The sequence below is a fragment of the Nannospalax galili genome, unplaced genomic scaffold (assembly GCF_000622305.1).
Source record: "Nannospalax galili isolate Female #2095 unplaced genomic scaffold, S.galili_v1.0 scaffold281, whole genome shotgun sequence".
NCBI lineage: Eukaryota > Metazoa > Chordata > Mammalia > Rodentia > Spalacidae > Nannospalax > Nannospalax galili.
In genome coordinates, this window is record NW_008349068.1 from 5,374,316 (window position 1) to 5,387,510 (window position 13,195).

General features: G+C 45.6%; 1 protein-coding gene across 3 annotated transcripts in view; it reads right to left on the reverse strand.

Moving 5' to 3' along the window:
• Nucleotides 1–5,759: 5,759 nt before the first annotated feature.
• Plekhm3 (pleckstrin homology domain containing M3) overlaps nt 5,760–13,195 on the reverse strand; it is a 188,329-nt gene continuing 180,893 nt past the window's right edge. For 2 of the 3 annotated variants that reach the window (XM_008846201.3, XM_008846202.3), the window contains exon 8: nt 5,760–6,580. In XM_008846201.3, the coding sequence (XP_008844423.1) occupies nt 6,403–6,580 (178 nt within the window). In that variant the 3' untranslated portion in view covers nt 5,760–6,402. The remainder of the gene's footprint in view (nt 6,581–13,195) is intronic. The other variant, XM_029569899.1, reaches the window with a different exon arrangement.

Genomic DNA, 13,195 nt, shown 5'->3' on the forward strand with positions numbered 1-13,195 from the left:
CTATGTAGAATAGGCTAGCCTTGAACTCAGATTTGCCTGGAGTGCTGGGATTAAAGGTGTGCTAATAGATCTCAAATCCTGGAGTTTGCATCAATGCCAAGGGCTTACCTCCATCACCCTTCAAATCTCTAGTAATTTCTTTTTTCTAGGCAGGCAACCAAAATCAGCTGAAATCTCTAATATTTTAATAAAGTTATTATGAGATGAGAAAGTACTTTCATTGTTGTTTATTGAGATAACTTTATACATTAGGAATGGGTGCACTTAAATTATGTGAAAGATAACCATAAAAATGAGATGTCCTGCCAACAGCACAGCTTCAATTTTATATTATTATAGTTACTGATACTTTAAAAAATGTAAAAAAAAAATATGGATAAATCAGCCCCAAACAAAAGGCAATAAAATCTAGAAAACAAAAACCATATAACTTAGCACATTAGCTTTTACAAAAATGCTTCACACAGTGACGGAACAGCCCAATGCAAAATCCTAGTCGAGTCTGTACTGCATGAGCAGAAAGGAGGGAAAAACGACACAGATCAGACCCAGGAGCCTGAGAACAAGCTGCACAGAAGCTTTCCGAGTCACTCCGCTCATCTCCCTGCAGTCCAGGCACTTCTGCTTCTTTACCAGTCCTTAGAGATAACTACTGGCTGCTTACAGTAAGAGCCTGAGAGGTGGCCAAAGGCTGAATGTGGGCATCCAGCCCTGAAAGCCTGGTCTGGTAGCTCAGTGAACCACCCAGGCCACACACAGGACACTTAAATCAACATGTAGCCCCAGGCTTCCCACTTCCCATTTGAAACACAGGTGGCAAAATAAGGAAAATCTATAAAGAAAAAAAATTCCTCGTGTTGGTGTAGTTTTTGAACCTGAAAAACGCTAAGTTCATAGACTTTACATGTTCAATTCTGGGTACCTGTTTATTTCTTTCCCCGCTGACCTTGGTGACATGACATTCCCCTGAGTTTGTTAATGAAAGCAAGCAAACGAAAGAGTGACTAAGAGACAGCATAAAACAAGGTTAAAACACTGTGTGGTTATGTCTTTTGTGTTTCCTGGTAAAAGTGCCAATGGTACTTAAGAAGCCAATGTCGGGTGTGGTGGTGCACGCCTTTAATCCCAGCACTCAGGAGGCAGAGGCAGGCAGATCTCTGTGAGTTCAAGGCCAGCTTGGTCTATATAGTGACAGTCCCAGGAAAGCTGGGACTACAGGGAGACTCTGTCTCAAAAGACCAAAAAAAAAAAAAAAAAAGAAGCCAATGTCTGTACCACTCTGATGTGTTTGCAACATGAGTCCCTTCACTTGTGAGGTTAAGGCACCAGGTTAAGCAAGGTGGAAGGTCTGACATGCAACACAGAGTATGTAGGCTCCAGGTGTACCCTGCACTGAAGAGCAGCCAGCAAGGAAGGAGCAGAGGGATCCATAGTTGAAGGGTCCTGCAGGCTTCAAGTGGGTCAGAGAGACTAGACTAGAAGGATTAGGCAGTACTATAAGGCACTCCTACAGGAAACGGAAACTCATGGGAAGGCCAACATGGAGGAGCTATAGGCCAGTTGCCCACTAGGTGGTTCATTAGTATAATGCCTGAATCTGGTAAGGTTGGAGGATGAGGTGCAAGGAAGACGAAAGGAGAGGGACAGGGCTAGTCTGCAGCTTCACAGCTAGTCAGAGGGTTCCTAGGTAGAAAAGTTACCATCTTCAGGCCTGGGCAACAACTGGCTTCACACAAGAGCTTTCCAAAGAGATGATCAGCCAGTGTGGCCTCTTTTCCCTTAGGGAGGAACCCCAGAAGAGCAGCCTGTGTCCCACTCACCAAGGGATTCTATATATTAGAACCTACTTTATGAAGAAAGTGCCACATGCTATGGTCAATAGGAACCCATCTTAAATAAAATCTAACAAGTACGGCTAGGCTTGGGACAGTATTTCACACTTTTCTTTTGATGTCATCGATGATGCAGATTTTATCTCTGCCACATGCTCACTAGAACATATTAGAGAAAAACCTTTGAGCTGGAGATTTTTGAATGCAATGAAATGACAACTGTCTACAGTGAGAAGGATGCCAGGTGCTGGCACTGAGACTTAACTCTCAAGACTGTTCCATTAGACAGAGAGCAGGCTTAGTTAGATTAGCTGAGGGGGATTATTAGTGTCTACATGCAGTAACCTGGGGTCAGGAGAGTGTAAAAGAGGCAGGGCACTGACCCGAGCTCCTAACGCCCACCATCAGCAAGTCCAGCACCAAGGGACAGAGACAAGAATTGTTAGTGGCTCCCTCATGCCAAGGAAAAGTGCTAGCTTCTATAAGTTTTGACTCAAATTCTTGGCTTTTTCACATGATTTCAGAAGATGAAAATATAGAAAACCCAAAAAATAAAATTGCACGCACACATCTGTTTACCATGAAAAGAAAATGAAAGCCAACAACTAAAAAGTTTGCTTTGATGCCAGGTAGTGTTCAAACAGAGCGCTGAAGATCTAGTTAGAAACTAAATCTACTTCAGTAATGAGCAGGAGATGGATGGACAGGGCTGATCTGCACATAGTCTGAGAGTGGCAGGGACTTGGCCCTGAACTGGCATCAGAAAGGTGCTTCCAGTTACTTGGATGGTGGCTGTCTTTGTGGTAGGCACTCAGTGTGGTGGCATCACGCTGGTCCCACTTTGATAAGTAGTTTGTGTCTGGACTTTTTTGGCCCATGGGAAGAGAATGAACCTGCAAGGTTGGGAGCTAAGCCTTCTTGAGAAGGTACGGAAAGAAACTACTGGTGCTCACATTCGGTGTACACAGGCCAGGCCTTGCCACAGGGTGCACTGCAACAGCCACAGCTGCTTCAGCGACAACAGCGACAGAACACCTTTGTCTTGGGGCAGCTGAGGGAGTCATGTCGTAGGCTATTTTAGGACTGCAGGACATCACTGTTGGAATCTGCAGATCCCAGGGCACCAGTCTAGAAGAATGAAGAAGTGTTTACCCTCTCTGCTCATCAAAGGCAAAAGCTCCCAACAAGATGGTGCTTAGCATTATAGACATAAAAACAACTGCCACGGACCCCCAAGGAGCCATGAAGTCAAAGGGGTGGCGGAGTTATGGTTTTCATATAAAGATGCTTTCAGCATTGGGAACAGGCCCTGGAAAGAACAGAGCTCCATTCCAGTTGACTGCTTTCTGAACACTCGGTGGCTTTCCCGCTGCAGTGCAAACTCAGGTCTATTTTAGGAACTGGCTTCTTTACACTGGAGTTAGGTGCCAACACTTCTCCTGGGGTGGACGGTGTCACACATGAGTTTCTGGCACTAGACAGAGGGAATTCCTGTGCTATACCAGGGAATGGACCTTTCAGTGGAAAACAGTTCCCTGGACTCAGCTGCTAGCTCCAGGAGATTAACTGGCCATTTTCCATTGTTTTACATGCACGCTGTTTGCTATGGAATGAAAAATGGAACATGAGGCAAAGCAGGTATCAGCTTGGTTTAAGGAGGTGGTAATCCACAGGCTTGCTTTTGCTTCGATGGTCTCTGAGCAGTTGAACAATTACCTAACATTGCACAAAGTAATTTGTTAGACTTGAAAACAGTAAGGGCGTTCATGTGCTCTAAGGCGTTGTGGGCTGAAAATAGCAATTTTGAATTTTCATGGCAGACCTACCCCTTAAGTTGGCTCCATTCTGTCCTATCAGATTTTGGTGGTGTGGCAGAGATTGTTGTTGTAGGCCCATGGCTGGCCTGGACCAGGCTATCAGGGCTGTATGAAAAAGAGAAAACAGAAGCAGCAGGGACACAGTTCCAGCTCTGGATTGCTCATGATAGCATTTATTTTTCCCTCCTTTTGAAAATAAGCAGAAAGCAATGTCCAGGGAAAGTCCTCAGGCGTTCCCAAGGTCTGCTCAGATGTAGCGGGGCCTTGTAAAGGGACAGTGGCTGCTAGGCTAGCTGGGGCTACGGAGAGACCCTATCTCAAAAGGGGGATGGGTAGTGACAAGGGGGGCTAGAGCCAGGGTTCAGGATTTCACTCTCCTCTCTCTCTAAGTCTGACTCTGGGTGGTGTGAGTTGGGGCAGGAAATTCTGTACACAGAGCAAGCACGGTGCAAGAGGAGGAGATGGTTCCACAGCTCAGGTCTCCAGGTGCAGAGTGCTGGGAAAGGCCCCGCTGACAGTCAGAATCACAGATACATTAATTATAGCAAAGGCGAAAAGTAAGCTATGGGGACAGGGAGCTGGGGGTTGAGGGAGAAGGCACTTTGCCACAGGAGCACATCTGTTTCATAATAAGCAGGTCTATAATTCTCTTGTGAAAGATCATGTTCTGCTGTCTTCTCTGAGGCTGGAAAATATAAATACTGTATTTCACCAAAGGGAGGGGGAAAAGAGATGCTCGAATTTGCTTGCCTGCTTGCCGAGCACTGGAGACTTTCCATCCTTGTCTTTTGTGAACAATGTTCTCTGTTACTAGAGTGAGGGGGGTGTCAACCTGCTTTTCTAAAGAGTTTATAAAAGGCACCGGGAGGCGTCTGGTAAATATGGCCCTGGCCTTTTACCAGGCTTCATGCCTTGGTTACAGCAATTGTACAGCCAGGAAATAAATGCATGTGTAGTGCTGAACTATTGAGCTGAAATATGTGGTCTGGGGCCAAAGGAAACGGCGTGGGTTGAGAGGTGAAATGCTTACTCTTAACTGCACAAGTCAGCTGACAAGTCTTCACGTGGAAAGAGGTATTGGGCCGGCGTTTGGAGGGAGGACGATGGGGCTGAATGTACCGTGTACTTTGTGAGCCAGAGATTCCCTAGGGCTTAAAAGCAGTGAAACCCCAGAACGATGAAATGGACATCTGCTCAGTTTGAGAGATAGAGAAACTCCTTACAGAGTCTACTGAGAAGGGCTGCATTGTCAGCACATCTTCCTGCTTTGGAAAGAGTGAAGGCAGGAAGAATTGCTGACCATCAGGTTTCCAGTGCCATCCGACCTGCCGTCTCAGCCACAGTGACAGCTACACTGGCTCTCACAAGGGGACTGTAGAAGGAGGACACTCCCCTCCAAAGAGCTAAGTGGTTCGGTGTACTTCGAATTCCTACCATAGTATTTACGTTAGCACTTTTTACTCTTTTGTAATGTAGCAATTACATATGTATATATCTATTTATCTCAATAATATTAAGTTAAATTCATTGACTCTATAAGTTTGGTATTTTCTTAACGGTTTAGAGTTAATTTTTCAAAATGCTACTCTTGACATTTTAAAATAATTAAAAACAAGTGAAGCCAGGTGCGGTGGTACATACCTATAATCCCAGCACTTGGGGACCGAGGCAGCAGGACCATGAGTGTGAAGAGGCCAGCCCTGTTCTAAAATATGCCCCCACTAAACACTCAAAACAAAACACCCAAAACATGAAAGCTGGAGTGGTTACATAGACTAATTAAAGATCAAAGGTGCTGTGAAGGACAGTGAGAAATAAAACATTCAGAATGACAGGTGGGAGTTGTCTACTGAGGATTCTGCAAAAAGGAACATTGTGTCTTCCAAGATGCACTCGGTGCCCTCTGCCGAGACTGCTGTGTTTGAGGACAATCCTGAGATATCGCCCCTGCCCCACAAGCAAGCACCAGGAACAAATCATAAATGTCCCCCGTGACAGTCTTGGAAAACCATTCTTAGACAGCCATGCGCATTGTCAGGTATGAGGGAGAGTCATGTGATTAGGTGGGTTTGGGGGTTTGTGCCAGCAAACAGACAGAGGACATTCGGTGACTGGTCCCAGACATCCTTTACTCAGGAAAACACTTTCTGGGATGAACTTCAAGCCCAGACCAGCTCTGTTCCTAATACTTTCTTTTGAAGAAGGGAGCCCTGACTTTCTGCAGAGAGGTTGTGCTTCACTGTCCCCATCTCTGCCAGGGACCCAGGGCCTGGAGGGACACAGCAGCATTCTTGTGTTTTAGAGATTTCCTTGTGATGCCATTGACAGTGGTTCCTACCTCAGTTCCCCCAGCAGAGGCTAAAAATAAAGAACACAGAAAAAAAAAACCCAAAGCTTTTGCTGCTGGAGATGCTTCCTCCCATGTCCTGTAATAAAACGGCCCTCAGAGCCAGTGTGTATGTGGAGGAAGGGTCTGAACTATAAAGCAATGTATGTAAACCACATTTTGCTGGGAACAAGCAGCTGAAATTCATGGCCAAGTGTAATTCAGCTATCTGTAGGTATTCAGCCACAGAAGCTCTGCGGACCTGTTGACAAATGAGTTATACAAAGGATACGTACAGGATATATATGTACGTGTATATAAATAAATAAACCTATGTATCTACATCTAGATGAAGAAGAAACAGCCTCGTCTAGACAGGGGTGAGAGTGGCCCCTCAGGTGGTTGCGGGTGAGTGCCTGGTCGGCACTCAAGTGTTCTGGTAGGATAGCTCGAACATGGTGCAGGCCTCCTCCAGGCTCTCGTCCACGTTCAGCCGCCGCCAGAAGGACTTCTGCTTCTTCTGCAGCTCTCGGCGGACACACCTCGGGCAAGGGACAGACTTTTCTTTGCACTCAGAATGGAAGACAGTGCCGCAGCTTTCACACCTGCAACAGTCAACCACAGAGATGATGAACAAGGCCGCAGGGCAGGACAGCCTCACTAGGGCCTCTGCACAGCCTGGGGCACTGTTACCTTGGACATCCCTGCCCCTGGTAAGAGATGAGACAGAGAGAATGGGCAGTGACTATTTCCAAAACGCTCAGCATTAAATTTCACCAGCAACATACTTTTTCCTTGATCAGAACCAGCCTTATGTGACACGCTGGCTTATGAGTGGAGGGGAGTCAGCTCCCACCCAGTGACTTTGATTGCAGAGACAATGGCAGCAGTAGAGGTACTGTGTGCCAGTTCCTTTCCACAGAGAGAGAAGAGCAGAGTGATTCTAGCATAAGCGACAGGAAACATGTCTACTGCCTCCCAACTGGAACCTCGGCAGGCTGGGCAGCCCTGCATCATACACTAGAATGCAACTCTACTGCAGTCCCTCTTAACACACTGGCTTTATGTGACAGTTTAGGAAGGTACAATGGTAGATTTCCATTCTCTGAATGATGTCCTGGGGCCCATTACTCTTTGTGAGCTTTTTTTTTTTTTTTCTTTCAGTCTTTTTGAGACAGGGTCTCCCTGTAGCCCCAGCTGGCCTGGAACTCAGTATGTAGACCAGGCCAGCCTGGATCTCTGCCTCCCAGGTGCTGGGATTAAAGGTGTGCACCACCATGCCTGGCCTTTGTGAACTTTTTAAAATTAGGAAAATCCTCCCTCCTTTAAAGGCCTATCTTTAGAACATAAGTATGAACAAGGAAGAGAGACAGTCAGGAAGAAAATTTCTGGAGAGGAGACATTCTGGGTGGATGACTAGCCTGTTGTTAAGGCCTAGTGGAAGTCTGCACAGGAGTCTGAGTGGCTTGTTTTCCTGTGAAGTTTTTAACAATGACTAACTAACAAGCTCCACCATGTAGCTGCTCTAGCCAGTGACTTGCTGGTGTGGACTGAGTTCTCCTCTTCCCACACAAGTGACAGGAGACTTTTTGCCTCAGGAGCCCAGGGGGCTGCCTAACTTGATTTATTCAGACCTGGACTGGCTTCATAGGGGCTTCAAAGGTAGCTGTCCTCAGGCCTCACTCTGGGCTTCTCTTCTTCCTCTAGTACTTTTAGTCCTGGGTGGAGGATATCCTGGAGGTACTATTCCCTAATGTGCTGCTGACTCATTCCTGACTGACCTTCATGCCCTGGAGAGGAGGCAGTGACTTGGTTGGAGCCATTAGGAAGGGGATTTGGCTCAGAGTTGTCTAACAGGGGCATTGGACCCCTAGCAGTCTCTGTTCCCAGCTCAGGTCTTTCATGGGGTGGGGGGGTAGGGGTGGGGTGGGGGAGTAGTGGCCATTAAGGGGCAGAGGAAAGGCTGCAAATTGTCTCCTTCCTTCCAATTTGTGTCTCCCTGGAGTTCCCATGAAGTTCTAGCCCCCTGGGTGACTCTGTGGAGACAGATTATTTAGATGGTGCCATAGTACCACCTAAGGGAGGGTGTGTCTCTGGTCTAATAGGCCTAGTGCCCTTTAAGAAACAGAGTTTGGGGGCTGGAGAGATGGCTCAGTGGTTAAGAACACTGGTTGTTCTTGCAGAAAACCGGGGTTCTAATCCTAGCACTCACATGGCAGCTAACAACTGCCCATGACTCCAGTCCCAGGGGATCTGATAGCCTCTTCTGACCGTCACAGGATTGCACAACATGGGTGCACTTACCTACATGCAGGCAATACACGCATACACATAAAGAATAAAAAAATAAATAAAAGTTTAAAAAAAAAGAGAAAAGAAACAGAATTTGCTCTCAGTGTCTCTCTCACTGGTACCCCATGTGAGGCAAACAGTGAGCCAGCAAGAGAGGCCTCAGCAAGAAATCCTGCCAGTCCCTTGCTCTGAATCTTCCAGTTCCCAGAGCTGTAAGAAACACATTGCTGTGTCTGAGCCACCCTGCCTGTGGGATCTGGTATGCTATCCATGCAGACTAGACAGCGCCCTAGAGCAAGTGACCTCACCTGAGCTTCAGTTTCTTCTTCTGCTAAATGGAGATAACAAACATTAGCAGCTACTGCACAGGGGTGCTGCAAGCCTTGAATGAGATCATGGGTAAAGTGGTTAGGAGCTCCTGGCACAGGATAAGCTGTGCCCCTTGGGCATTTCTGTGAGGCTTCACTGCAGCCTGACTTCACCCATGTTGCTGTGTGGCCTGTGTTTCTCCATCAAGCCCCTTATTGTGCAGAGCAGAAAACACAACTTCCTAAAGAAGCAAATGATTGTTTACTAGGGACACAGAGAGTTGAAGAGTTGTGACTGGGACCCTGGGCTCCTGGCACCCCAGTGGGAGTCACGCTGCTTGGCCATCTGAGCAAATGCATATCATACCCTGAGCAAAAGCCATGGAGCTTTGAGTCAGAATGCTCATGTCAAATCACAAATCTCTCCACAGCTCAGACATCCTGGGTGGATTATACTTTCTTGGTGTGCTGGTTTCTTCATTTTTTTTTTTTTTTTTTTTTGTTGGTTTGTTTTTTTTTTTTTTTTTTTTTTTTTTTTTTTTTTTATGTGTCTGCGTGTATTGCCTGCATGTAGGTAAGTGCACCAGTGTTGTGCAATGCCTCTGGAGGTCAGAACGGGCTGTCGGATCCCCTGCAAGTATAGAAAATAAGTTAATGCCTTTTATTTGTTTTTTATTTTATTTTTTGTCTTTTTGAGACCGGGTCTCCATGTAGCCACAGCTGGTCTGGAACTCACTATGTAGACCAGGCTGGCCTTGAACTGGCAGAGATCTGCCTGCCTCTGCCTCCCAAGTGCTGGGACTAAAGGCATGCACCACCATGCCCAGCTTGGTTTCTTCCTTTCTAAAAGGCTGCTGACCAAGACTTCTTCCTGCTCACTGGGCTGCTGTGAGACTAAGATGAGCAAACATAGATGGACAGACCTGGCAAACAGGAAGTGACACAGGCCCTCACAGGTGACTCTGGTGCCTGCCTCCTGGACACTGGCAGTGCTGTACACAGCTGGGTCACCTCTAGGCTTTCCTTTTCCCTATCTCTCCCTCCTGCTAGTTTGATGAAGGTCACACCCAGGTCTGCTCTGCCTCCACCTAGGTCAATTCCCCCCTAGTGGCAGAGGCTTTGTCTCCACTGGGTCACACCTCTGTAAGTTCCTATCACTAAAGTGACACTAATGATAGCTTTATCAAATAAATTTCCTCCTTTCTGCCCTCTTTGCTAGTCTAGGCTGCTCATGGATTTATACACCTAGGGATGTGGCCCTAGGGCAGTGACTGATAAGGAGAAAACACCCTAGTCCCTTCAGTGCCACTCCCTTATCTCTGCTGATACCAGGCCCCTAGTTAGGGGAGAGATTGAGTCTTATCGAATATTTCTGGTGCAACAAACACCCATAGAATGGTGGGGGACTGGGTGCACCTGCTCATTCCAGCCAAAGGTCAGTAACAGAAAAAAGTATTAGATAACAAAATTAATGATTTCAAAATAGAACCAAGTCCTATTCTCTAACAATTTGTAACCCAGCAGGCATCTTTTAAACTGTGGTATAGATACACAGATCAATGATCTTCCCAAATTCAGATAGTCAATTGTTAGTTTCCTCCCAAGACCCCATCCCCTGATTTCTCCTCAAAGAACAATGGCAGAACAAGGAAGGAGACTGAAAAACTATCCTCCTACATCAAATTAATAGAGCTCTGTAATAAAAATGCAATGTGCAGGAAAAAGAAAGCCTTTACATCAAAAAGCAATATATGTGTGCTCCTGTTTAGAAGCAGTGTTTTAGTAAAAGTTAGCCTACACTTGGAAGAGATTCAACGGCTCCTGGGTATTAGCTGTCCTGTGACTATTAAAAAATATGATTCAGGGGCTGGAGAGACAGTTAAGTGGTAAAGGACCAGAGTTTGATCCCCAGTCCCCATGTAAAAGGCATAGTGGTACACCTATAATCCTAGCTTGGGAAGGCACAAACAGGAAGATCCCTGTAGCTTACAGGCCAGCCTGTCTAGACAAATCAGTGAGCACCAGATCCCTTCTCAGAAATGACCCTTGAGGTTGACTCTGACCATCACAATCATGCATGCATACATGCATGCATGTGCACATGTACACACACACATACATACACATAGAGACACATACATGTGCACCCACACAAACATGCACCCCCTACACACATAAGATAAACATAAGATCCAACCCACCTAACTTTTTAGTATAATCATCTCTGGGTGAAAATTGCAACAAGTAATGAAAGGAAAACATCCTTTTGGTATTCCTGCAACACCTATCAGATGGCCAGTGTCTTCATGTCTGAGTCCCTCAACCAAGGAACAAACAACTCAATCTCTGGTTGTTGCTGTAAATCACAGAAAACTAAAGGCTCATAATGTCTTAGAGAATGCAATTGCAGACAGGTGTGTCTGCTATTAACTAAAGACATCCAGTGGGTGTTGCCTCTTCTTTTTTGAACATATTGCTGCTTTATTAAATTTGCAATCTTAACCTCAGCACTACTGACACTTTGGGCAGCATTTTCTTTGATGTGAGGGACTGTTCTGTCAATGCAGGGTACTTAGCAGCATCTAAGGTTCTCCCCTCTAGAGGTTCTTGATGCCACAGCACCCTCCCTTAGCCCCTGAGCTGTGGTAATGAGCAAGGTCTCCAGACACTGCCAAATGTCCATGAGGGTAAAAAATCAAACCTGCTGAGACCCACTGATCTAATCTATCTGGAACTGGCATCACAGAGCAGTGCCCAAGAGGTTAAACAGTACCCCTCTCCCTGAACTTGCATCATCTGTTGACTTGTACTCTTGCCAATCAATAAGGTCCAGTTCAATATTCTTATTCATGTATTTCTCAAAACAATTTATTTTCAACACAGTATGTGATTAATATCTGGAATGAACAAATACTAACTATCCTGTGGTTTCTAAAATTAATTCAGAATATCATTTAGAAGTCAAAGGGCTTGGATGTAGCTCAGTGGTACATGGCTTGACTAGCATGCCCAACAAGGCCCTAGGTTTGATTCCCAGCACTGGAAAAAAAACAGGCCAGCATTTAGGGAGGCTAAGGCAAGAAGGCTGAGACTAAGGACAGCTTGAGCCACACAGTGAGAGACCCCGTCTCCAAAAATAAAATGAAATCTAGTCAATACTCATGACACAACATGTGTCATGGATATTGACACAACTCTGTAACAACTTTTTACCAACCCACTGTGACTTTTCAACTCTACTGTAAGGCTATCTTGGTGACTGGCCATCAGTTACATCTATTTGCTGTTTCGATCAAGTTCTCTGGGTAATTTTTCTGTGTCCTTTTTTTTTTTTGGTCTTTTTGAGACAGGGTCTCCCTGTAGCCCCAGCTGTCCGGGAACTCACTATGTAGACCAGGCTGGCCTTGAACTCACAAAGATCCACCTACCTCTGCCTCCCAAGTGTTGGGATTAAAGGTATGCGCCACCACGCCCGGCTCTGTGTCCTTTTTAATACTTTTATGTGCTACTCAGGCCACTTGGCATTTTTTTGCTTTTTTTTTTCCATAAAATAAATTGCTTTTGTGAACCATGAGGCTGCTAAATTTCAGCAACTTCTGCAATAATGAGAGCAATAAAACACTGCAGAGGGGAGAGTTCTAGTGGAGTGAGGAGCCTGAGTCCTAGGCCCAGGTGGGCCCCAGGGGCAGGGGACCTTCGGCAAGTTACTTATCTTTGGGCCTTATTCTCTGCAAAAGCAAACAAAATTGAGTTGATGATATCTAAGGGGTCTTCCAAGTCGCAGATGTTGGGTAGGTAGTAAATGCTTCTAGTAGCTGTACTCTCCTCTCTCCACATTCTGCTCCATGGTCTTTGGGGGAAGGAGTGCCAATGTGCCTTTGCTGCTTCCTCCTCAGAAAGTCTCAAACTGACAAACTGAATGAGACAGGCCCTAAGGGGCTATTATACTCTTTTTAGTTTTGTTTATTTGTATAAGCTATAAGGTAGCTTATAGGAGTTTGTATAGATAGATTCAGAGACACACTGGGGTGACCATGAGGAAGGGGCGGACAAAGCACAGTAAATAGGACTTAGGAAGACACCTGGATACCTGCTTTGATGGAAGCCTTAGGGACACTTTTAATTACCTGTGTGCACCTTCCTCAGGATAGATGTAGGAAGGGGTGCATGCTACTCAGGGACAATACATATCTTTTTTTGCTTCTTAGGATGTATACTTTAGAATGAGATTATCCATCTTATGAACAGGTTGGATCTAAATATTATCTTATTGGCCCATGTCAAATAAGGGAGAAGTTCACAACCTAGAAATCTAATAGTCTATTGCCAAAGACTGAACAGACGTGATGTTTTATTATGGCTATTGAATCCAAGAAAGCAAACCTGCTACAAACTAGTTGAGCTAAATCCATGCAGGGGAAAAGGTTTGCTTCTCAAATATTATGGCAAAGAAGCAAGAATTCCTGGCTGCAGATTGTTTCCTGTTCTGGAATGTTGATGATGTGAGACCAGTTAGAGACAGGCTGGATGGTTTGCCCCTTCTAGACCAAGCTATACACAGGAGGTCACAGGAAACTGCTAAAGGCCACTGCCCCGAGTTGAGGTCATGATGGTGCTTCT